Here is a 22182-nt window from a genome sequence, read left to right as displayed (position 1 = left end):
AACTAAGATGCCTGGATGAAAAAAGAATTTCTCCAATGGATATATTTGACAAAAACAGGTTAATATGCAAGCCGGTTTTCATTGCTAAATCAAAGCGGGGAGAGCCGAGAGAGCCGGGAACGTGCGTCTACATTTCACATAAACGTGAACTTTTTCGTGGACGCGCGTCGGACAGAAAAGCTTAACTGCTTAAGTACAAAAGTCACCGGAAATAGCCAAAAGACTACAAATCTAGCCAAGATGGCGCGGTTCAATAGGCCTTCACTTTAGATTTAGAATCCTGGGGGCTTGGGGTTCAGGTCTATCACAGTATTTTAACACGGCTTCCAGCCAATCAGAATCAAGAACCAGAACTAACCGTTGTATAAATGTATGTATATGCTGGTTCTACTGGTGTTACATGCTACTACCTATGTGTTCCATACCACAACCTGAAAGTGTCAGATGGTGTGAGACTACAGGAGGATATAAAGGCATATCAGGACTACACTGTTGTTCTACACATATACATAGAATGTCAATGCCAAATGCATGTCTTCAGCTATTCATTGTTGCCCCTAAGCAATAAAAATAGCTTGCCCAGTGATTGTTACAGTAAGTGCAGTATACACAGATATGGGCAAAAATACATCAAAATGTATTTTGATACAAAATACAAAATACCACTCAAATAAATAAAATACAAAATAAAATACAAAATACTGGTGCCAGAAAATGTATCAAAATGCAATACATGTATTTTGTATTTAAAATATAGGAAATACTTTTCTTCTTTTTCTTTTTTCTCTCAATTTGGTATAGCAGAGTATTCAGGTCTGGGCTATATGATTTACACCATCGGCGATTTTATAGGGGGGGCAGCGGGGGCAATTGCCCCCCCTGATTGGCCAGCCCAACTCTGCTCAAATTCTTATTTATTTATTTATTTTTTACTAATTAACACAATTATTAAATACATAGTTGTGGTTTGTAAAAACAATTGACCACTTCTTCATAAAAAAAACAAAAAACTGGCAATGCTAATGAAGAAGCTACCACTCGAAATGACACCACGGCAGGTGCAATCGAAGGCAGAAGTGCTCCAGAGGCTATCGAAGCTAGCACTAGCACTAGCAACATCACCATCGGCGAGGAAGCTAGCACCAGCAGGCAGTTGCAGTTTGATGTTGTGATGTTAAGCTTTCAAATTAAAGGTTATTTGTACAGTGCATTTCATACGCAGAGGCAACACAATGCACTTTACAGAGAACTAGGTGGGCATAGGTCCCACCCCTATATATTCCAGAGGGAAGCAAAAAAAATAGTATCACCCGGGGGCCAGAAAAGTGAGCTGTAAAAATTCTTCCCTGACCCCTCTCAACAAGGCGATCGAGCAAACTCCTGGAGTATGTTTGTCTAACGGCTAAGAACATTTATAAAGCAATAAATTACATTAAATTGCATTTTCAGAGTAAGAAAGGCTAAAATACATCATAGGAGAGACATGGCAAACACTGGTGTATGTCTGTGTGTGCGTGAGTGTGAATGTGCCTGGGCCCAGATAGAGGCGAATATAATAATTGAATATATCTGAAAATATTAAAGAGAGAAGGTCGAATATCATTTCTGAGCTCAGTTGACAGCCATAGTGCCCACAGAGCCACAAAATGCATTCATGGGGCTCTGTGCTCTCAGTTGTACTTGAGTTGCGGTGTCCTCACACCCCTCATTTCATAACTTTCTCCTTCCTCTTCTGGGTTTTGTGTAAGTTGTGTCTGACACTATTGAGTAAAGAAACCAGGCACTTCCTTTTCCACCCCAATCCTGCAACTCTCACATCCCCTGCAACTCATTGGGGCAATTGCTCAACTTCCTGCTTGGAAGAGCTCAGCTCAGCAGAACACTACGGAGCCCTCTCCTCACAAGGCCACATGTAGGGTGTGTTTCAGGCTCCTGGGTCTGGTCCCTAGACGCACTCAGCTTCAGCTGCATCATCTGGCTGAATCCCGGACCACCCCCAAATAAAGACGTGACACTATACTGTTACTGAGACACCAAACCTTTCTTTTCTTTTTTACAAAGCAAAATATACTTGGCAATGGAGAAAAGTGAATTGTGTCGAGTGCCCCCAGGTGGTGAGCTCTGGTACAATTTCATCGGGTGTGGGACAATGAGGCTGATGTCTACTGTAGGCTACTTGTCATGGTCACAACACAGCAGCGTGTAAATGTCTGCTTACAGCATACTCTCGATCTCAATCAATACTGTAGGTGAAAAAAGCACTGCTGGAGAAAGGAGCGTGGCAATAATGTAGATATACTGTATGTACTATACAGTACAGTATATCAAAATATCACTGGTCTGATCCGGCTTAAAAAGTGGCCTGAATGGGGCTACATTTCCCGGCCTGAATTATTTCCCCATTCCGCCCCTGATGTTGGGTATGGCCTAGTGCTCGGTCATAAAGTCATATTGACATGCTCGTGATGTCTAGATGAAGTTTGATGCGTTGTGCATATTGAATTGTCATTCGGATTTCTTATTAGCATACTGTTCACAACTGGCATTCTTTGTAAATAGATGGGACGGGACGGCAGAACTGGGTTTTTTTCTCACGTCAAAATGTTGCCCCCCCTACTCTCAGAGGGTAAAATCGCCTATGTATAAATGTATGTATATGCTGGTTCTACTGGTGTTACAGTACATGCTACTACCTATGTGTTCCATACCACAACCTGAAAGTGTCAGATGGTGTGAGACTACAGGAGGATATAAAGGCATATCAGGACTTCACTGTTGTACTACACATATACATAGAATGTCAATGCCAAATGCATGTCTTCACCTATTCGTTGTTGCCCCTAAGCAATAAAAATAGCTTGCCCAGTGATTGTTACAGTAAGTGCAGTATACACAGATATGGGCAAAAATACATCAAAATGTATTTTGATACAAAATACAAAATACCCCTCAAATAAATAAAATACAAAATACTGGTGCCAGAAAATGTATCAAAATGCAATACATGTATTTTGTATTTAAAATATAGGAAATACTTTTTCCTAAGACAACAGCTTGATTGATTATGTATACACATTTTTATTAATGGGGGGCGCTGAAGTTTTTTCCATCAATTCAAAGTAGTACTCTTAAAGTGGCCAGCTGATTCAAACTGTCATACATAGAATTCCAACGTGTTGGGCATGGTGTTTTCAACTGTTCTTTTGTCACTTCTGACAGGAGCTCTGTCGTCCTAGACAGCATGCTAGCGCTAGGGACGTGCCCTAAAACATTATTTATTGTTACATCCAATATTATAAGAATATGTATTATTTATTTATTGTTTTATTCGTGGAGTAAGTATTTTGAATATTTTAAACACAAAATTACTCCACTCTAAATATTTTGTTACAAATTACATTAGATTTTTTATCGGCCTTATCAAATACAAATGACAAAATACTCCAAAGTAATTGAAATACGTATTTCAAATACAAGTAATAGAAATACTGTCCAACCCTGAATATACATGAATCATTCACTTTTGTTGGTGCCCACCACCACACCCACTTTGGTAAGGCATCACCACACACAGAGCATGTAGTTTACTCCTGTCTGCTTTCTCTAACTACTGTACTGTTGGAGCACTCTGCATTCTGGGTTGTCCTCTGACGGTAGAACCAGCTGGTAAGATTCACTTTACAATTACCACTCACCTGGAAATACCATTTCAACAGATTTGATTTGAAATGTTTGCATTTTTAAAGGATTGAGGAGTGAAAATATAACTGTGGCAGAGCAGATACTTTTCTGGTTTAGAATTTTTATTTTTATTTTAGTATATAACAATGAATGAATGAGAACTTTGGTGGTCCGTACAGAGATCATCATGGCCGTGACTAACCAGCCAACTAGCTACGCTCGCTCGGAGTTCCAGACTGGGCTTTTGGACTGCTTTAGTGACTTAGGCATTAGTAAGTATTATTTATTCTTATTCATATCATTTGTTTCTAACCCATTCATCACTCTTCATGCATAGTATTAATCTGTGCAAATGCAATATCACCAGATCCTCTTTTCCTTATATAATGATGAATGAAACTATCCCCATTAATTATTATACTAAACATATTATTATTTTCTATCTAAATTAATGTGTACTTTTTGATTATTGATCGCCAATTGAGAGGTGCTTGTGAGAAACAAATTGCCTGCCTGTGATCTGATTGAATTTCCCTTCACCTTGAGAAAATATTAAATTTCTCTAGATCTGAATATTGGCCTTAAGAAAAAAACACTTTTCATTGAATCCTCTCTCTCTCTCCCTCTCTCTCTCTGTCTCTCAGTGTGTTATGGCTATTTCTGCCATCCCTGTCTGGGCTGCGATATCGCCAAGGACATGGACGAGTGCTGTCTGTGTGGTACATCCATGGCCATACGCAGTGTCTATAGAACCAAATACAACATCAAGGTACGTTTACCACAGTGGAGATTTAATGATATAGGTCCAAATAATTTGCTGTTCCAAATTATTAAAAAAAAAAAAGTCACACAAATTAAATATTTCTATAATCCCTTCATATGGCAATAATAATACAGTACGGTACAGCCTTTGTATAGCTACTGTAGGTACACATGTCTCGAACGTTTTGTGTCTTGGATACAACACATTTAGTATTGAAACAGCAGGGAACCTACATAGCCAGTAGGAGCCTCTCTGTCCTGGACTAACTCATGTTTCTGGTCTCACAGGGATCCATGTGCAATGATTTCCTGGTCACCGCATTTTGCGCGGCGTGTTCCACCTGTCAGCTGAAGCGAGACATAGACATGAGGAAGGCCCAGGGCATCTTCTAAGCTTCCGGAGGGAAGGATGTCTGTTGACTATTGTAGGAAACTTTAGGGAAACAAAATAGCAAGTTATGGTTATGGGTCTTAAATGTGTTATTTAGCTGTTTACCAATAAAGAGTGGGTGTATAATGTCAGTGACTTTTCGATTTGATTCCCGGTGTCAAAAGTATATGAAAAAGACATATTTCCAAGTGCTCTCATAGTTTATTACCGTGGATGTTATTGCTAGCCATAGGTTAGCATTGCAATGTGGTCATCTTAAAAACTCCTTTTTGTGCGTTGGCTGTAAGCCAGCGTTGTAAGTATGTCCTGGCATTGTTGACCTGCAGTTCTATGTCGCTACCACAAGAGGCAGTGGTCCCAGAACATCAAAACAAACGACGTCTCTATGTCCGACGCTGAACACTTTGTAGATGACAAAAAATGGGCCCAATATCAAAAAATCGGCCCAATATCGGGCTGAATTCGTGTAGTCTGAATGGGGCATTAGACAAGTGAAAGTGAGTGTTTTTTTCTGAGTAAAGAGCGGGGTGACCTACAGATGGAATGCCGTGAGTCATCGCCCTGGGGCCTCATTTATCATTGAGGTACGCCTTCTTTTACACGGTCTTTTTCGCGATTTCAGGCGTACGCCATCCCCCCCCCCCCCCCCCCCACATTGCGATTTATCAAGCCGAAAGGGCGGAAATTTAGTCGCCTTTCTCCGCGCTTTTGTACGACACCTCTCAAGTTGTCGTACCGATTTACACGGTGTTCTACGCCCTTTTTGAACACAGGGGGAACTGGCGACGCAGGTGGTGCGTCGGTGAATTACTATGTTTGACGGAGAGAATAAGAGCGACAGTTCATGAACGCACAATCATGTAGGCTAATAGCCCAATTCAGCACCAACATATATCGCAATGCAAGATTAGACGTGTCCTCTAACCGGCTCATTAATGGTCCGATATGGATTTGTTCCCCAAACTGAACCTATGCGCTGTCCCAAACCTTTCCGCGCTATATGTCACACACCTAATGCCATCAAAAGGCAATAATTGACCAATTAGATTGTCATTAATATGTGATCATGTGGACCTGTTTGCTCTTTGGTAAGCATATAAATGACAGTCCTCCTGTGCGTAATGCGAGCCTAAATGAATCCGGCGCTACTCGGCCTACTGGCCGAGATAGAACTCCAAAGAGGTGACGGCGATGGCGACTGCACCCACATAAGGGCACCATCAGTGAATGAATACGTCTATGTGAATCGCTAAAATGTGCACACTAGAAATACCCAAATCATATGTGACGCCGACATGCTCATCACAAGTGTAGTGGCACGGTGGCCTGGCTCCACACACGACTCATTCATCCTGGCGCACAGCAGGGTAGGGGCTAGACTGGAGGCAGGCGCTGCGCGTGACGGCTGGCTTGTTGGTGTGTCCATAGCCAAGATACATATTCTTTGTCTTATTTACTTTAATCTTTATTAGCATTTTCCATCCATACAACAACAATACAATAAAACATAAAAACTTACAATAACAGCTTATGGGTACTTCCATCCATGCAGCTTTTTTTTCTTACCAAATATGACAATTTTAATATTAGTGGTATCATCACACTTCCTTCTATAATCCATCCATTTTTCCCATCTCCCTTCAAACTTTCCTTCCTGCATCCTCAATGCATAAATAAATCTCATAAATCTCCTCCACAACACCCACCACTGCTCCTTGGTTGAGGGTTCCACCTTATATCAAGCCCTCATTATTGTCTTTTTACTAGCAACCAATAGTACTTTCACTAGGTATCTGTCCCCTCCTTGTACATCATTCTGTTATGTTTGCCAAGATGTATATTCAAAGCTGATAAGAATGAGAACCAGTCAAGACCCCACCACAAAATGAGGACCCAAGCCCTCAGCCCCCTCCCCGTCATGAGGTTTACCAGCGGGGCCAAAGGGCCCACACTGAGGTCATGCGCCAGCTATGAAGACATAAACAAGTAAGGTTCACATTTCTACCATTTTATTGTCTGTTGGTGGGTGACTGTGTGAGGTGTGTGAGTGCGTTTGTGAGTGAATGTGTGAGGTCCGTGAGTGTGGTAGTGAGTGACTGTGTGAGGTCCGTGAGTGTGGTAGTGAGTGACTGTGTGAGGTCCGTGAGTGTGGTAGTGAGTGACAGTGTGAGGTCCGTGACAGCATGTGTGAGGGAATGAAGTGCAGTGAGGATGTCCTGTTGGCTCTGGTGGTGTAGTGTGGTGACCTCCACCAACTGCTGAACAACTGCCCCAATCCCTTCTGCCATTTCCCTCTGGGCCTCTAGGGTCATGAGCCTCCAGCACAGCGTCTGATAGGAAGCCCAGCCCTCAGGGACCCTTGAGGCAGGGACGCTGGCAGCCGGAGGTGGAGGCGTGGGCGGTGGAGACGAGGCGCTGGAGATGGCACTGGAGGTGGAGGCCGGTGCGCTGGAGGTGGAGGCACTGGAGGTCGTGGCACTGGATGTAGAGGCTGCAACCGGCGGGGGCACGACCGTCAGGTCAAGGACCACTGCAGACTCCCCCTCCTCTGAGTCCCACCCCACGTCAGAGTCTGGAGAAACAATTTCAGTCATTTTCTTTGAGTTTGTCTGTTAACTTGATTATGCATTAAACATTTTATTGTGTAGCCACATTCAATTGATATGTTTTTCTGTTGGCAGCCAAATAAATGCTTAAGTGTGATTTACCGGGTGATTTAGATGAGTCTTAATAATGTGGTCTAACATTATGAAGTGGTCATCTGTGTTATCGTTCCCTGTTTTTGGTCCTGAATCAATCATAGCCTACCACAGAATGTGTGGAATGTTTGTTTTCCTCACAGCCACATAATACAGCATGTCCGTGTAGCCTACGCCACATACAGTATGCACGAAACGTACAGTAGGCTACTAAACTGTAGGAGCAATCAGACAAATGTAGGCTCGTACAAATAGCTTACCTTCCGAAGATGATTTTCTTTCCTCGCGTGGACCTCACCAACAAGCACATGCACCTCCGTCTCCGAAAAGTTTCTCTTCTTTCCGCGTTTTTCCATAAACGTCTTTGTCTGTCCTAATGCTCCACGCTATATTATGTCGGTTCCTTCCGGGGTATCCACGTTGTGCCCTGTCATAGTTTTGACCATATATGGTTGAATTTGGGCGTGGAGAGGGCGGAACACGGGGCGCGTGCGCGTACGCTCTCTTCTCCGCCAGTCTCGGATTTCGTGGCGTACGACATTTTTGATAGATCCGAAAAGCGTGTAAATATTCTCGTCGTACGCTACATTTCGCATTTTCCGCGTTTTCGTCGTACGCCCTCTTTTACACCAGAATTTACACGCTCTTTGATAAATGAGGCCCCAGGCCTGCGGAGGATTGCGTCCTACACATGTGGAACGGGTCTAATCCACTTGCTTGTTGATTTCAGATATCTTGGTCATAGTTTGGTGCAGCTCATGTGATATAATCACCAGTGAATCATTACTCTAGTCCGCCTTATACAAATCACTTTTGATACAGTTAAATAGGGTACAATAATGTACATCATAACTCAGCAATATCCTCTGTTCGAGAAATTCCATCTACAGTGCATGGTCGAGATGCTTTACAGTTAAGAACTATCACTTCTTTTTGTGATCAAAATTTTTATTGATTTTACAAAAATAACAATATAAAATAACACAATAAACATCGAGGGGGGCAGAACTCTCACTTCTGTCCAAAAATCAGTAGCATTGAGGAATCAGACCTCATGACTTGCTAATTTTTACAAATGAAGCATGGCATACTTCTATCTCGCATTAGTGTAGTGTTAGTGTTAGTGTTCTTGTAGCTACTCAAGCACGTGACTCTACCTGCCATATTGAAAGGCTTCACATGCTTTAGCATGATAGCATGCAGTAGAGACAGAATCAGTTTTATTGCAGACTTTATTGCCCCATACATAGATGGCTCCCTACATAGATCCAATCTGTCAATATCCACAATCTTTAGCTAAGAATTTGCTTTTCACATTTCATGCAACAACTGTAAATACGGACAACATGGTAAATGGACTGCACTTATATAGCGCTTTTCGACCTTAGCGGTACTCAAAGCGCTTTACAATGGCCTCTCATTCACCCATTCACACACACACTCACACACCAATGGCGGTAGCTGCCATGCAAGGTGCTAACCTGCTCATTGGGAGCAATTTGGGGTTAGGTGTCTTGCTCAAGGACACTTCAACATGTGGACAGTCAGAGCTTGGATTCGAACCACTGACCCTTCGATCACTGAACGACCCGCTCTACCAACTGAGCTACAGCCGCCCTACATGCATCTTGGGTGGGGAGGGGGTGGGGGACGACAGGTTCACTGTGCTCTTGTTCATGTTTGGATTGATTGATCGTGTTTGGATGTTTGGATTCACAGCCCCATCACTACAGAAATCATGTGGTTGAAAGAGACCTTTGAAATGCCTTTGCTGACATAAGGGGATGGTTTTACATGCCTTTTTAAATGCATTTCTGACACAATCCATACATGAAACATCTAATCTCTTTCTCCCAACCCCAGCTCTACCAGGGAACATGCAGAAACTATCACCCTATCTCCAAATTGTCTTGCTTAGTCAAGATCCGGGAACAGCTAGTCAATAATCAACTCCACACCGTTCTAACTAGAAATTCTGTCCTGAATCCTCATCAGTCCGGAATCAGACCAGGACATAGCACCTCATCAGCAGCCACATTAGTAGTAAACAATATTATCTCTTTTATTGATAATAAACAGAAATGTGCAACATTGGTCATTGGCCCCCCTAAAGCCTTTGATAAACTCTATCCTACTGAACAGACTGGCTTAAATAGGCTTAGATGCAAATGCACGCAACTGATTTCAGGCTTACCTACTGTAGGCTATCAAATACAACGCAAGCTGTATTAGTAGATGAGTTAAAATCTCCCTTTCTGACCATAAAGAAAGGAGTCTCTCAAGGATCTATTCTTGGTCCCTTACTTTTAACTATTTACATAAACAATATTGCGTCTAATCTTTCCAACTGTACTGCTAATTTCTATGCTAATGACATGGTAGTCTATACAGTAGGCCTACCCACTACCCGCGAAGCCCTTCACCTACTTCAATCTGCTTTCAATTCCATTCAGCACTCATTAGCAACCTGAAACAGGTTCTAAGTGCCAGTAAAACTAATTTGTGATCTTCCCCATCAAGAGCCCTTATCCGTCACTGAAAAAAAAAGCAAAGCATAGTTACCTACGCTTGATCTTATCAATAGCCTCGTCAATGAGATTGACGGCGCATTAATACTAATTGTTATGTGGTTGCAGTCTTGGATTACAGAGTATTTTAGATGGCTGCTAGCCAATCAGAATCAAGTATTCAAACTCTCCGTTGTAGAATACACTTTTTATATAGGCCTACATAGAACATCAATGCCAAATGCATGTCTTCAGAATCATAATTTTCATCTTGTTGTCGTCTCTAGGCAATAAAAATAGCTTGGCCAGGTGATTGTTACAGTAAGTGCTGTATTCATGAATCATTCACTTTTGTTGGTGCCCACCACCACACCCACTTTGGTAAGTCATCACCACACACAGAGCATGTAGTTTACTCCTGTCTGCTTTATATAAGGTTGACTCCTGTCTGCTTTCTCTAACTACTGTACTGTTGGAGCACTCTGCATTCTGGGTTGTCCTCTGACGGTAGAACCAGCTGGTAAGATTCACTTCACAATTACCACTCACCTGGAAATACAATTTCAACAGCAAATAATTGTGATTTGAAATTTTAATTTTAATTTAATTGAGGAGTGAAAATATGTGGCAGAGCAGATACTTTGCGGTTTAGTAAATATTTTTTATTTTAGTTGTATATAACAATGAATGAATGAGAACTTTGGTGGTCCGTACAGAGATCATCATGGCTGTGACTAACCAGCCAACTAGCTACGCTCGCTCAGAGTTCCAGACTGGGCTTTTGGACTGCTGTAGTGACTGTGGCACTAGTAAGTATTACTCTTTTCTAAAGGTTTCATCACAGTTTTCAAACACATTTATTATTTATTATTCACATATTTCTAACCCATTCATCACTCTTCATCTGTGCAAATGCAATATCATCAGATCCTCTTTTCCTTATAGTTATGAATAATACAATTCCCATTAATTATTATACAAAACGTATTATTCTTTTCTATGTAAATTAATGTGTACTTTTCGATTATTGATTGGCAATTGAGAGGAGAAATAAATTGCCTGCCTGCGATCTCATTGAATTTCCCTTCACCTTGGGAAAATAATAAATATCTCTAGATCTGAATGTTGGCCTTAATACACTTTTCATTGAATCCTCTCTCTCTCTCTCTCCCTCTCTCTCTCTCTCAGTGTGTTATGGCTTCTTCTGCCTTCCCTGTCTGGGCTGCTCTATCGCCAGTGACATGGACGAGTGCTGTCTGTGTGGTATATCCATGGCCATACGCAGTGTCTATAGAACCAAATACAACATTGAGGTACGTTTACTACAGTGAGCAGGTAGGACTTAATGGTATAGGTCAAAATAATTAGCTGTTCCAAATTATTTTAAAAAATGCTCCACAAAGGTGTTATAAAGTATTTCTATAACGCCTTCGTATGGCAATAGTAATATGGTACTGGTTTTGCATAGCTAGGTACACAGGGCTTGGGGCTGAACGCTTTGTGTCTTGGATACAACACATTTAGTATTGAAACAGCAGGGAACCTACATAGCCAGTAGGAGCCTCTCTGTCCTGGACTAACTCATGTTTCTGGTCTCACAGGGATCCTTGTGCAGTGATTACATGGCCTCCGCATTTTGCTTGTGGTGTTCCACCTGTCAGCTGAAGAGAGACATAGACAGGAGGAAGGACCAGGGCATCTTCTAAGCTTCGGTAGGGAAGGATGTCTGTTCACCTTTAGCAGCTTACTCTCAAATAGAACTCCCTCATACGAACAGACACACCAAATTCATTATAGTTGTCTTTTTCTGCTTTTGTATTCAGTAGACTACTTTCTTTCTGTCACACTCTGCCGCTCTAACCCCCCCCCCCTCCCCGGTAGATATACGGGAATACATAGGATTATTCCAATCCAGATACTCCCTTTTTTAAAGCAGTGTTATCTTATCTTTTCTTATCCATAGAGAACCAAAACTGCCCCCCCCCCGCCCACAACCATTACCACACCCAAAACCCTCCAATAAACACCCACACCCCCCAATCAGCACTGTCATTTCATTTGCCATTTTACAATCAAAGGTTTCTCATCCAGATAACAATGTCAATTACACTAGTACTTTGGCCATTATGCGAGACTGGTTAGTGATCTATGTGATGATGATATTGGTGATTTCAGAGGCTGAAAGTGCATTTTCGTCGCTTCTCTAGATGCTGCAAGCCACCTTTAGAGACGGACTGGTCATGGGGGCTGTACAGATCTATTTCTCATAAAACTGCAATAAAGAAAGTCACAGAATCAACCAAAACAAGTATGCTGATGTGTTGTTGTTTTTGTGCACAGATTTACTTTGCTTAATTTTATTCTCCTCATATCCTGCTGTAAATTATTGTCTCATTAGAGTTCAAACATTTCTGGATAAACGTGCACTGTTCAGTTTATCCATTTCCATAATGTATGTTATGTTTTCAAACTGATGTGCAAGTGATGAGCTTTGCTCATGGGTATATCTAGCTAACACTAAGTACTTCATGTTTAACATGGAACCTTTATAAGCACAATAACACAATTCACTTCAGATTGCCGTTCCGATCTTTAGCCCTCATGCGACAATTACCATCTGCCAGCATGTCCTGTGATCTTTGCACTGGTGTGTGGGGCCAACAAGCAACATCCTTATTGCCACAGGTGGACGTTGCTTAATTTGGATTGGCAATAAAACAATTCTATGATTATACCATACAATAAACTGAACATAATAAAAAAACAAAACATAATAAACCTTTCATGCATGTTTCAACTTGTTCAGCCCTATTGTGAATGGCATGTAACTTGAAATGGGCAAAGACAGTGAACCTCAAATTTCTCCCAGTGAGCAGGCTAGCACCTTGCATGGCAGGTGCCGCCATTTGTGTGTGAATGTGTGAATGTGTGTGTGAATGGGTGAATGAGGTCATTGTAAAGCGCTTTGGATAAAAGTGCAATATAATGCAGTCCATTTACCATCCATTCCCTTTACCAAATGTGCATTCAGTCACGCTGGAGTAATTATGAGAACACAGACCTATTCTTTCAACTTCTATTTTATTCATTTCTTTGAATAAGTTGATCTTATGGTCTGACAAACTTTCATAACAGAACGAAACAAGATAGTTTTACAAGAGGCAACAAATTATGTGCACGTTGGTGTGTTGCCTCCATGTCGTCAAATTAGCTGAAAAACGTATTGTTGTTGGAACATCAATGTCTGAATACTCTTGTTTACATCAAGTCATACACAAGATTGCAACCACGGACATCTTGGTGAGTGTGTATGTGGTCAATCATTCCAGCCACAAGCCAATCCAACAGACCAATGGTAAACTCCACATATAAACGTACACTAGCTCTTCTGAGCACCATGCTGGCAGACCCCTGGTGAGGCCAGATCACCAGCCCAAGGAGGTGAGGTCCTAGCCTCTTGCACTGCTGTGTTCACATCTATCAAGGTCAAAGGGTCAGAGATGAGTGGAGTGACAGTTGATCCACATGTCATGTCCTTATGGGGCACAGAGGAGTAAAGAAAGCACAACTTCACCAGCACACTCATGAACTCTGTCAGAAAATGGCTGAGTCAACACATTCAACGATAGAGTGATGGTGTTTCTGGAGACCTTCCCCTCCTGGGTGCTCCCATAACCTATGAATTTCACACGGACAGGGTGATAGGGGGGGGCGGATGGGCGTGTGGCATCGGGTGTGTTGGTATCTGGGGGTGATCTTATCCGATGACACTCACATAGATGGGTGAAGGGTAGGGTAGATTAGGACTGAGGGAGTAGTTTTAAGGGATTTTCCAGGGCTGTCTTATTGGGTCATCTGGGCTTCCATAGCCTGGGCTGTCCACTCTGGCGCAGCCTGGGTGATCTTCTCTAGGAGGTTGTTGACCTGGAAGCACAGAGACTGGATCTGCTTGTCCCAGGTGGGAAGAGGCTCGCGTGCTATAAAAGAGGAAAGGAGAGACACCATAGAGGAGGAAAAAGAGAATTAGAACACTTTGACAGAACTACATTCACAAAGTTACAAGCTTCAGGCAAGAGGGGCAAGAAAAAAAAAAGGCAATCGGACAACAGGAAGAGATCTTCAGAAGAGCCACACCGCAAGGTGGGAGCCCCCAGCCCAGCGAACCACCTCCGACTGTCTGGACAGAGCAAGCGAAGAGAGAACGGCGCCGCGGTCACTCACTCTCAAAGTGGACGATGCCGTCTATCTGGTCTATGAAGCCGCTCATGCGTCCCTCCGTGATCATCTGGGAGGCGATCTTCTCAGCCTGAGAACAAGGAGAGACACAGAGACAGAGATCACTGGTATCTCCATGCGCACTCCAGTATCAAACAGCAAATGACTGGCATGTTAGATACAGAGATTGTTCAAAGTCAAACCCATTCCAGGCCAATATGAGGATGAAGTGTTAGATGTTAGTTTTGCGCATGTCATTTCTACAACACATTACCACTATGTTGCCAATGTTTAGGTTTGACTGTATTTACAATGTATTTTTGTCTCACCCAGCCAATGGGTAAATGTATTCTAGCATCTCACTCCCGTTATAATTAACTGATTCAATCCCACTTTAATAACACAATACTATAATACAATCTCCCTATCCATGGTCATGTTTTCAATGACAGTAAAACCAATGATATCCTACAGTTCTCTGATTTCAGAACACCTGAAATGTCACACTGAAGATGTAAAATGGAGAACATATACACTGTGCTATTAATATGCGAGTGAAGATTTATATGGTAAAACATACAAACTCATACATTTGTGAGGGGAGATACATAATACACATGCTAATTAGGCAACAAAGAAAATACAAACCCATTTGTATAGAATCACTTATTCTGCTGGGGACAGTTACCCCAGATGCAAATGGTGTATCTTAAACCAAATATGCCTGGAAATATCATTAAGCTATAACACAAAGCATTCTGACGTTTAGTGATTTAGTTGACATGATCCACCACTTACCATAGAGACATGAATATCTCTTGAAGTAATCAATCAATTACCAAGTATTGTTATGTAACGTCATACCACTGCGTGTCTAATTATCATCAATGACGCCAAACATGTGCAGTGAATCATACTACATTTCCAGATGATATCCAAACCTACAAAAATGAAGAACTTTACACCACGACACAAAGTGAATCTTTAAATGATAATGATCCCACAATGATCAATTAAGTAAACTTTATCTGAACAAAACATTGATGTCTGCATTGAGTATCAAACAAGGCTATTATAAGGGGAGTGCTCATTTGGTACTAATTCTCTCTGTCTTCAACGGAGACACGGAGGGCACAGTGCATTCACTGGAATTTTAGTGCTGCATTTTGGTTTCACACCTCATTTATTAGTAAAGTAGTGATTATTTTCCCTACCAGGTTGCATCTGTAACCAGGGACCTCACCATCAGCACAATCGCCCTGCACAACAACATATATGTTCAAAATACAAGCCTTCTAAATGCTGCTGCTGCTTTTAGACTGACACTTCAGCTTTCCTAACAACATACTAGACTCTGGGCCAAATAGCTTATTACAATCATCTCCACTTGAACTGCATTAGCCTAAGAGCTAAAACAAATTTAAGGTATTGTTGTTGGTTTTTTAATGTTTTTTACTTGAACCTCATACACTGTATTTGCATACTAGAATGCCCTAAATCAATACTTTAAACAGAAACAATTGACTAAAGGAATCCTGCAGCTCATTTTCCCTGACATTAGATTTATTCAACAAAAACTATATAAGATGAAATAGATAGAATATTTCCATCCTCACAAAGTTTTGAAGAAGGGCTTGGGAAAAAAAAACATTTTGTAAACTTTTTTTTTTCCAGAGCGGGCTTAACAAATTGAAGACAACTAATTATTCTTGCCAAAAAGCAAGATTTTGGTCAGGGAGAGAGCTGTTAGGGTGAAACATGTCATCACTTGTAAGAAGAGAATACTTCTTACCTTGGCTGGAGGGATCTCCAAAAGTGCCCCTAGTTCTTCAAAAGTGATGTTATTGTAGAGTTTACTTGCAGACAACAGGTTGTGCTCAATAACGGCTCTGTCCAAGATGCTGGAGCCTAGAAGAGAGACAACACCACTCACTCTCGGTCTCCACTTACCAAAGCTAGGACTAAGGGGTCAAAGGTTAATCAATGTCCTGTCAGCTGGTGTGCTGGAGTAAAGTGGGAGCTGACCATCGCCAGTGGTGGCCTTCTGGTGAGGCATCAGCATGGCAGCAAACTCCTGAAGCTGGTTCCCCCTGATGATGCGGTCCAGGTACATCTTCTCCAGGATGCCGTAGGCAGCCAGCTGCTGACAGCGCTCGTCCTTAAACAGAGTGGCCAACATCCGGGAGCGCTGCTGGCCTGAGCAGAAGGGGAGGAGAGAAGGTGCTGTTGGTGTTGTTGTTGTTGTTGTTGATGATGTTGTCGCAGGCTGATAAATGCTTCACGCCGGGTTCAGACTACACTTAAAGCCGGGTTCAACACAATATTTTTGTCTTTCACGATGGTCACCGTGTCATTTTAGCCGATCAAAGTTCCCATATATTCTTGGCGTCTTGGCCGGGAGCCTGGCAACACTACCACGAATGACCACGACCGATCACCGTATGCCGTCTTTCACGATCGTTACGTGAGTCCAGGTAGTCGGGGAGGCAGGTCAAGAAATCGGGCCCGATGCTGGAAAATTTTTCGCTGCCGAAAAACTGGTCTGAAATCGGGCTGAATTTGTGTAGTCTGAACCCTGTCTTACACATGCTAATTATCAGGGAGCCAATTTATAGCTTAAGATATCATATGTGATGGTTATATCTGGTTACCTGCAGAGGCCAGTATGGTGCAGTGGAGAGCATGCTTCAGGGCTTCTAGGCGTTCACTCTCGTGGACAATGGACTTGTATGAGAGCTCATTGTACCTCTGTGCCGCCTCGATGAACTTCCTTCTGTAGTCCAGGACTCTGGCATAGCACACCTGGAAAGCAGAAACACGTGGGTGTAAGACACAGGCTCATATTAACCCCAGGGTTTTTCCTGCATAGAGAATTACGAGGCGGCCACCTCCAGCTCTCGAAAAGAAAACACTAAAACCTGCCAATCTGCACACATTTCGTGTAGTAGGTACTCATTTATTGTTTTCCATTGATTTATGTTGTAAACATATGATCTGTGTGACCTTGAAATATAATTTGGAGCGCATAATTGTTCTGGTGTGACCTTTTTTCCATTCACGCGATTCACTAGTTACACACTCATGCAGTGTCGTTCATGGTAGCGGTGAAAACCAAAGTTTTCCTCCCATGACTTAAACGCCTGAATAGCCATATCTTGACTTAGGAGGGTCGCAGAAACACAAGATTTAGACTGGGCAAAAGCTCTCGACTTCACAAATGCATCTAGCACCTTGAGCTCAAGTTCTCAAGCTCTGGTTATGGAACAGACAATGCTTTCTCTATGGGAGTGTGGAGCCTCTTCTCCATCCATTGACATAAAACCTCAGGTTTGTAGCCTACAGTACTGTACAGTCTACAGTACATGTTTGGCCTGACAACCTACATTATAGTCACAGTGCCTTGATATGCCCTCACAAATGTTCTAGGCTGTTTGCTATTTAGAAATAAATAAACACAATGAAGTCAGATTATGTAGGCTAATACAGTAAAGTTAGGCAGACAAGCTAATAAAGCACACATTACTGCATAGAAAATTCACCAGAATGCAGGAAATGAAGCTTTTGATGCCCCAAATTTCCTGGGGGAGAACCCCCGAGACCTCCACTTAAGGTACCACCCCCCCCCCCTCATTCTGAGCCAGGAAAAACCCTGAACCCCTTAAGACACAGTTAGTCCCTCAGTACAGGCGTGTAGATTACCTTGTAGTGTATCTGTAGCTGTTCGTTGGTGGACTCGTTCTGGAGCAGAGAGGCTCTGTTGATGTAGGCCTCTGCCTGCACCGGGTCATCGTCCTCCAGATAAAGACGGGCGATTTTCAGGTATGTATCCAATTTATAATCAACGTTGTACTGCCTAAAGAGAAAAAAAAAACACAAAATGTGTGAGAGCTAGGGCCTAATAGCCTGATATCAGACAGAATTGTCGACTCGTTACACTCCGTTGAGAACTTCAGTCTGACATTGCTTCCACTCTAACTGATTTCCATGGGGGAGGGAGATTCGATTATACGTCACTGCCGATGCATAGAATAGACAAAAATGCACTGGCGAATCGTAAGAACCTGAATCGCTCATTTGTTGATTATATTTTAATCAGAGAACCAGCTGTTTCACATAGCAACAACACTAGACCAAGAAACGGTAAACTCTTTGCGGGTGGATTCGAACGTCTGGACCCAGGCTAAAGGCCGAATACAACAAAAACATGTTGCAGTTCCAATTAACCATAACATGCTAACTTGAAATGACTTAATGAGTTGCTTACTTTTGTCCGGTTTCTAAGGGAATACCAACTAAGACCTGTGCAGCATTCCTCCAGTCCTCCTCCTTTTCATAGATGGTTGCTAAGTGCTGTCTGATTGAGGCCACCTGTCCAGGATTAAATCAAAAGCAAGGATATGTTACTCTAAACTCAACTCTGACAAAATGTAAAATCGAATACAATAAAATAGAATACAACATCAACACAGCACCCACGAAGACAACGTAAATTAGATGATTGCTTTAGTCATTCCCTCTGTCCTCATCACACTGTTGCTCTCACTTGTTCTTCAAAGGAGATAACTCTTGGCTGGATCTTCTCTAGGGTGAAGTGATACACTCCCTTGGCTGTGCTGTCAGGCAGGTTAGGGAGATGCGTGCAGAAGTCAGTGAGCAGCTGTCTGGAAATCACTAGACTCACATTCTCATTGACCACTGCAAGAGAGGGAGAGATGACAGCGAGCAGAAATATCATATGACTGCAGAACAAACATCAGATGGCGCAGAAGGAGAAAATTTGACACATCAGAAATCCGCCAAAAGTCCTGACTTTCTGTTTAAATACTTACTTGCTTCAACAAATGCTTTTAAAGACTCAAGTTGTTCAGCATCTGTGAACTGAATGGCCTTCTCCAAAATCTGTCGATATCTACAGAGGTGTAAAAAAAAAAAGAAAAGGTATGGCAATGTTGTTGCAGAGGGTGCATGTAATGAACATTTGCTGTTAAATACTTAAGCTAGCTAGATCGTTATGAATTAGCATAGTGACTATTTTTACGGCGACCGGTAGTAACACTTTCAAGAATTTTAACCATAAATACCTTATATTTGGGTTATGGTTGGGTTAAAGTTAGGGTTCAGGGATAGGGGTAGAGTTGGTTAGGGTTTGAAAGCAAGCCTGAGAAAGCTTGTTTCCCAAAACAGGATTCAGCGCCGTAAGAATAGCGGGAGCGTCTATTCTTACGACATCTGTGAATGTGAGGCGGTAGATAGCACACCGTAAGAATAACGGGCAAGTCTATTCTTAGGACCACCGTAAGAATAGACGGTGACATAAAGTAGTGTAACTTGCTAACCCAGTACTGGCGTATTCAGAGGCACCAACTCGAACCATTTAGGCGTATCTCGTCTTAGCTAACGTGACGTTAACGTAAGCTACGTTTCAATTAAAGATATAAAATCTCAGGGCCGTTGCATGACCGTTTATGGACTTTGAATTAACTAGTTAGCTAACGAGTAGTGTTGCTAGCTAGCCAATACTAGCTAACGTTAGCAGTGCAGCCAGAGCTGGCTAGCGCTAGCCTGGTTGACTGTAGCGTCGTTAGATATGTGGATAATTGAGATATCCACAATCAGTTCACCTAGATTGACAAATGGCATAGCAAGGCTGACTATATTTCCATCAATTTCGGTTATACATACTTTCCAGCGAGATCTTTGTGGGATCCGCTTGAATTCATTAGCTGAGCGAGCTCCTGTCTCACCCCAGTCGCCATTTTCCCAAACGATGTGTCAACAAGCTTTCCCTAACTGAAGAGGGTACTTCCTCTCTGCAATCCACGCTCCCTCCAGGTCCTCCACGGCTAGAAAGCCATTCAACAAGCTGTTTTGGCATATAATGTGCATGTGGTCTCAAAATGCCCACTTTGCTGCTTATGTATTTTTTCTCATTATTAAGAAAACACATTCAAAGCATTAGTGAATGTAGCTTCATGGGTTTAGGTGATCTTTGTGTGTTTCTATTCTGCTCAGGTGGGCAATCTCCTTGGGGCAACTTTAGATCAGTGAAGGTATGGAGGTTTTATATAGAAAAAGTGGAGAGATTAGTTTTATAAGGAAGAAGGGGGCGAGGAGAAGAAGCCACTTGAAAACAAGGAGGTAGCCTATTATTATAATAGAAACACATATTATTGTAGCTTTAGACGCAGTCATGAAGGCATACAACGCGAATATTTAATTTTTGAACGCAAAGCGAGGGCAAGGTTATTACTTATTATTGTAAATAGGGCTACTCAACCTAAAGGCAAAGACGGAAGTATCCACATGACGCGCCGTGTGGTTTCCAAGGAGGGCGTGTCTTATATAAACTCGTTCATAATACCCGGGCCGCGCCGCGGGCAAATGCAGGTGATCTGGGTTCAGGTTTTATTTGTCGCATGTAACGTACAATGTACAGACACAGTGACAAATTACACAAAATAAATACAAATATATACAATATAAAGTCATACAATATAATAGATCATTAAATTATCTATATCTCTATCTATCTATAAATATAAATATTCCTGGGGGTGAGATGTCATCTGCATTATACATTTATGGTGATGTTATACACTAGATGTTCTGACATTGTGTACACTAGGTGTGGTGGCACTGTATACACTAGCTAGAGTCAATCAGATGCCAGATGGCCTGGGGGAAGAAGCTCTTCCTGAGTCTCTCTGTGTTCGCCATGTGTTTTCCCCGACCAAAGCAGAGTGAACAGTCCGTTGCCTGGGTGGCTGGGGTCCTTCAGGATCCTGTTAGCCTTGGTCTTGTATCCCCTGGTGTAGATGTCCTAGAGGTGAGGGAGTGGCCCCCCTAAGGTATGTTCAGCTGACCGTACCACTCTCTGTAGGGCCTTACGATCCTGTGTGCAGCTGTTCCCGTACCAGGTGGTGATATTCCCAGTCAGGATGCTGAGTAGAAGCTCGTGGTAGACTCTTGTGGGACTCTGAATTTCCTCAGTTGTCTGAGGTGGTACAGTCTCTGATGTGCCTTCCTCACCACAGTGTTATTGACAGGTCTTTGGTGATCTGGACATCATGGTACTTGAAACTGTCCACTCTCTCTACAGGGGCCCCACTGATGGTTAAGGGGGCGCAGTTCCTTTCCTGCTTCCTCCCAAAGTCCGCCAGCATCTCCTTTGTTTTGCTGACATTCAGATGGAGGTTGTTATCTTGACACCACTAGGTCAGGAGCCTCACCTCCTCCAGATATGCCTTCTCATTATTAATGGAGATCAGGCTTATCACTGCTATGTTGTCGACAAACTCAACAATGGAATTGGAGTCAAAGGTGGCTACACAGTTGTGTTCATACAGGGAGTACAGTAGTGGGGACAGGACACAGCCCTGGGGGCTCCTGTGTTGAGGGTGAGAGAGGATGAGGTGTGGTTGCCTACCTTTACCACTTGGGGTCTATGCAACAGGAAGTCCAGGAACCTACCTAGGCTATGAATCGGCTATAGACTTGTTTGTTACTCTTGTACATTTAGATTTCTGTATATTTTGTAAATGTGTGTTCTAGTCTGTTACTCTGTTGTCTCTGATCCCCCCCCCGGGATCAATGAAGTAGGCTACTTACTAGGACTACTAGTCAGGTGACGGGGTACAGCTCGGGTTACCTAAAACGAATGTCCCTCTTATTATGGGATGTTAGAGTGAATGGCGCTCGGCGCGGTATTTTGAACAATCGTCTTTATTTGTGTGTTTTACCGGGATGTACATTACCACCGCTGCGGATCGGTGAAGTTTGAGAAGGGCACAAAATAATTTTCCTTGCGAAAAGGCAAGTAATTTGTTTAGTGACTGACTGTGTGAAAGGAGGTTGTTTGCTAAAGGTTAGCTAGCTTTTTTATGAACCACCCCATACCATATAACGCAATGTTGGTGCTGGTGGCTGG

At 42.5% G+C, this 22182-nt stretch overlaps 3 protein-coding genes across 5 annotated transcripts; 2 read left to right on the top strand and 1 right to left on the bottom strand.

Moving 5' to 3' along the window:
• Positions 1 to 3865: 3865 nt before the first annotated feature.
• Positions 3866 to 4836, top strand: plac8.1 (placenta associated 8, tandem duplicate 1; the record flags this gene model as incomplete). Its single annotated transcript, XM_084461329.1, has 3 exons — positions 3866 to 3953; positions 4326 to 4450; positions 4732 to 4836. The coding sequence occupies exons 1-3, from the start codon at positions 3869 to 3871 to the stop codon at positions 4834 to 4836; spliced, it is 315 nt and encodes a 104-aa protein (XP_084317455.1). The 5' UTR covers positions 3866 to 3868.
• Positions 4837 to 10560: 5724 nt separating this feature from the next.
• On the top strand, positions 10561 to 11746 carry LOC311327387 (placenta-specific gene 8 protein-like; the record flags this gene model as incomplete). The annotated part of the gene is made up of 3 exons (XM_084460423.1): positions 10561 to 10849; positions 11229 to 11353; positions 11642 to 11746. Exons 1-3 carry the CDS (start codon positions 10732 to 10734, stop codon positions 11744 to 11746), a joined length of 348 nt encoding a protein of 115 aa, XP_084316549.1. The 5' UTR covers positions 10561 to 10731.
• A 1400-nt stretch (positions 11747 to 13146) lies between these two features.
• cops4 (COP9 constitutive photomorphogenic homolog subunit 4 (Arabidopsis)) lies at positions 13147 to 20011 on the bottom strand (the record flags this gene model as incomplete). 3 transcript variants are annotated; one of them, XR_014631209.1, is made up of 12 exons in its annotated part: positions 13147 to 13575; positions 13816 to 14017; positions 14262 to 14346; positions 15470 to 15514; positions 16048 to 16163; positions 16281 to 16451; positions 16907 to 17057; positions 17955 to 18108; positions 18520 to 18623; positions 18799 to 18950; positions 19085 to 19164; positions 19938 to 20011. XR_014631209.1 is itself a non-coding variant. In XM_084461268.1 (11 exons), 11 exons carry the CDS (start codon positions 20009 to 20011, stop codon positions 13884 to 13886), a joined length of 1266 nt encoding a protein of 421 aa, XP_084317394.1. In that variant the 3' UTR covers positions 13147 to 13883. The 3 variants fall into 3 exon arrangements, 2 of the variants coding, with proteins under 2 accessions (XP_084317394.1, XP_084317395.1); XM_084461268.1 differs by having other exon boundaries at positions 13147 to 14017; XM_084461269.1 differs by lacking the exon at positions 15470 to 15514 and having other exon boundaries at positions 13147 to 14017.
• Between the last annotated feature and the right edge of the window lie 2171 nt (positions 20012 to 22182).

The sequence above is a fragment of the Borostomias antarcticus genome (assembly GCF_949987555.1).
Source record: "Borostomias antarcticus genome assembly, chromosome: 2".
Classification (NCBI taxonomy): domain Eukaryota; kingdom Metazoa; phylum Chordata; class Actinopteri; order Stomiiformes; family Stomiidae; genus Borostomias; species Borostomias antarcticus.
This window is presented reverse-complemented; position numbering and strand designations above follow the sequence as displayed.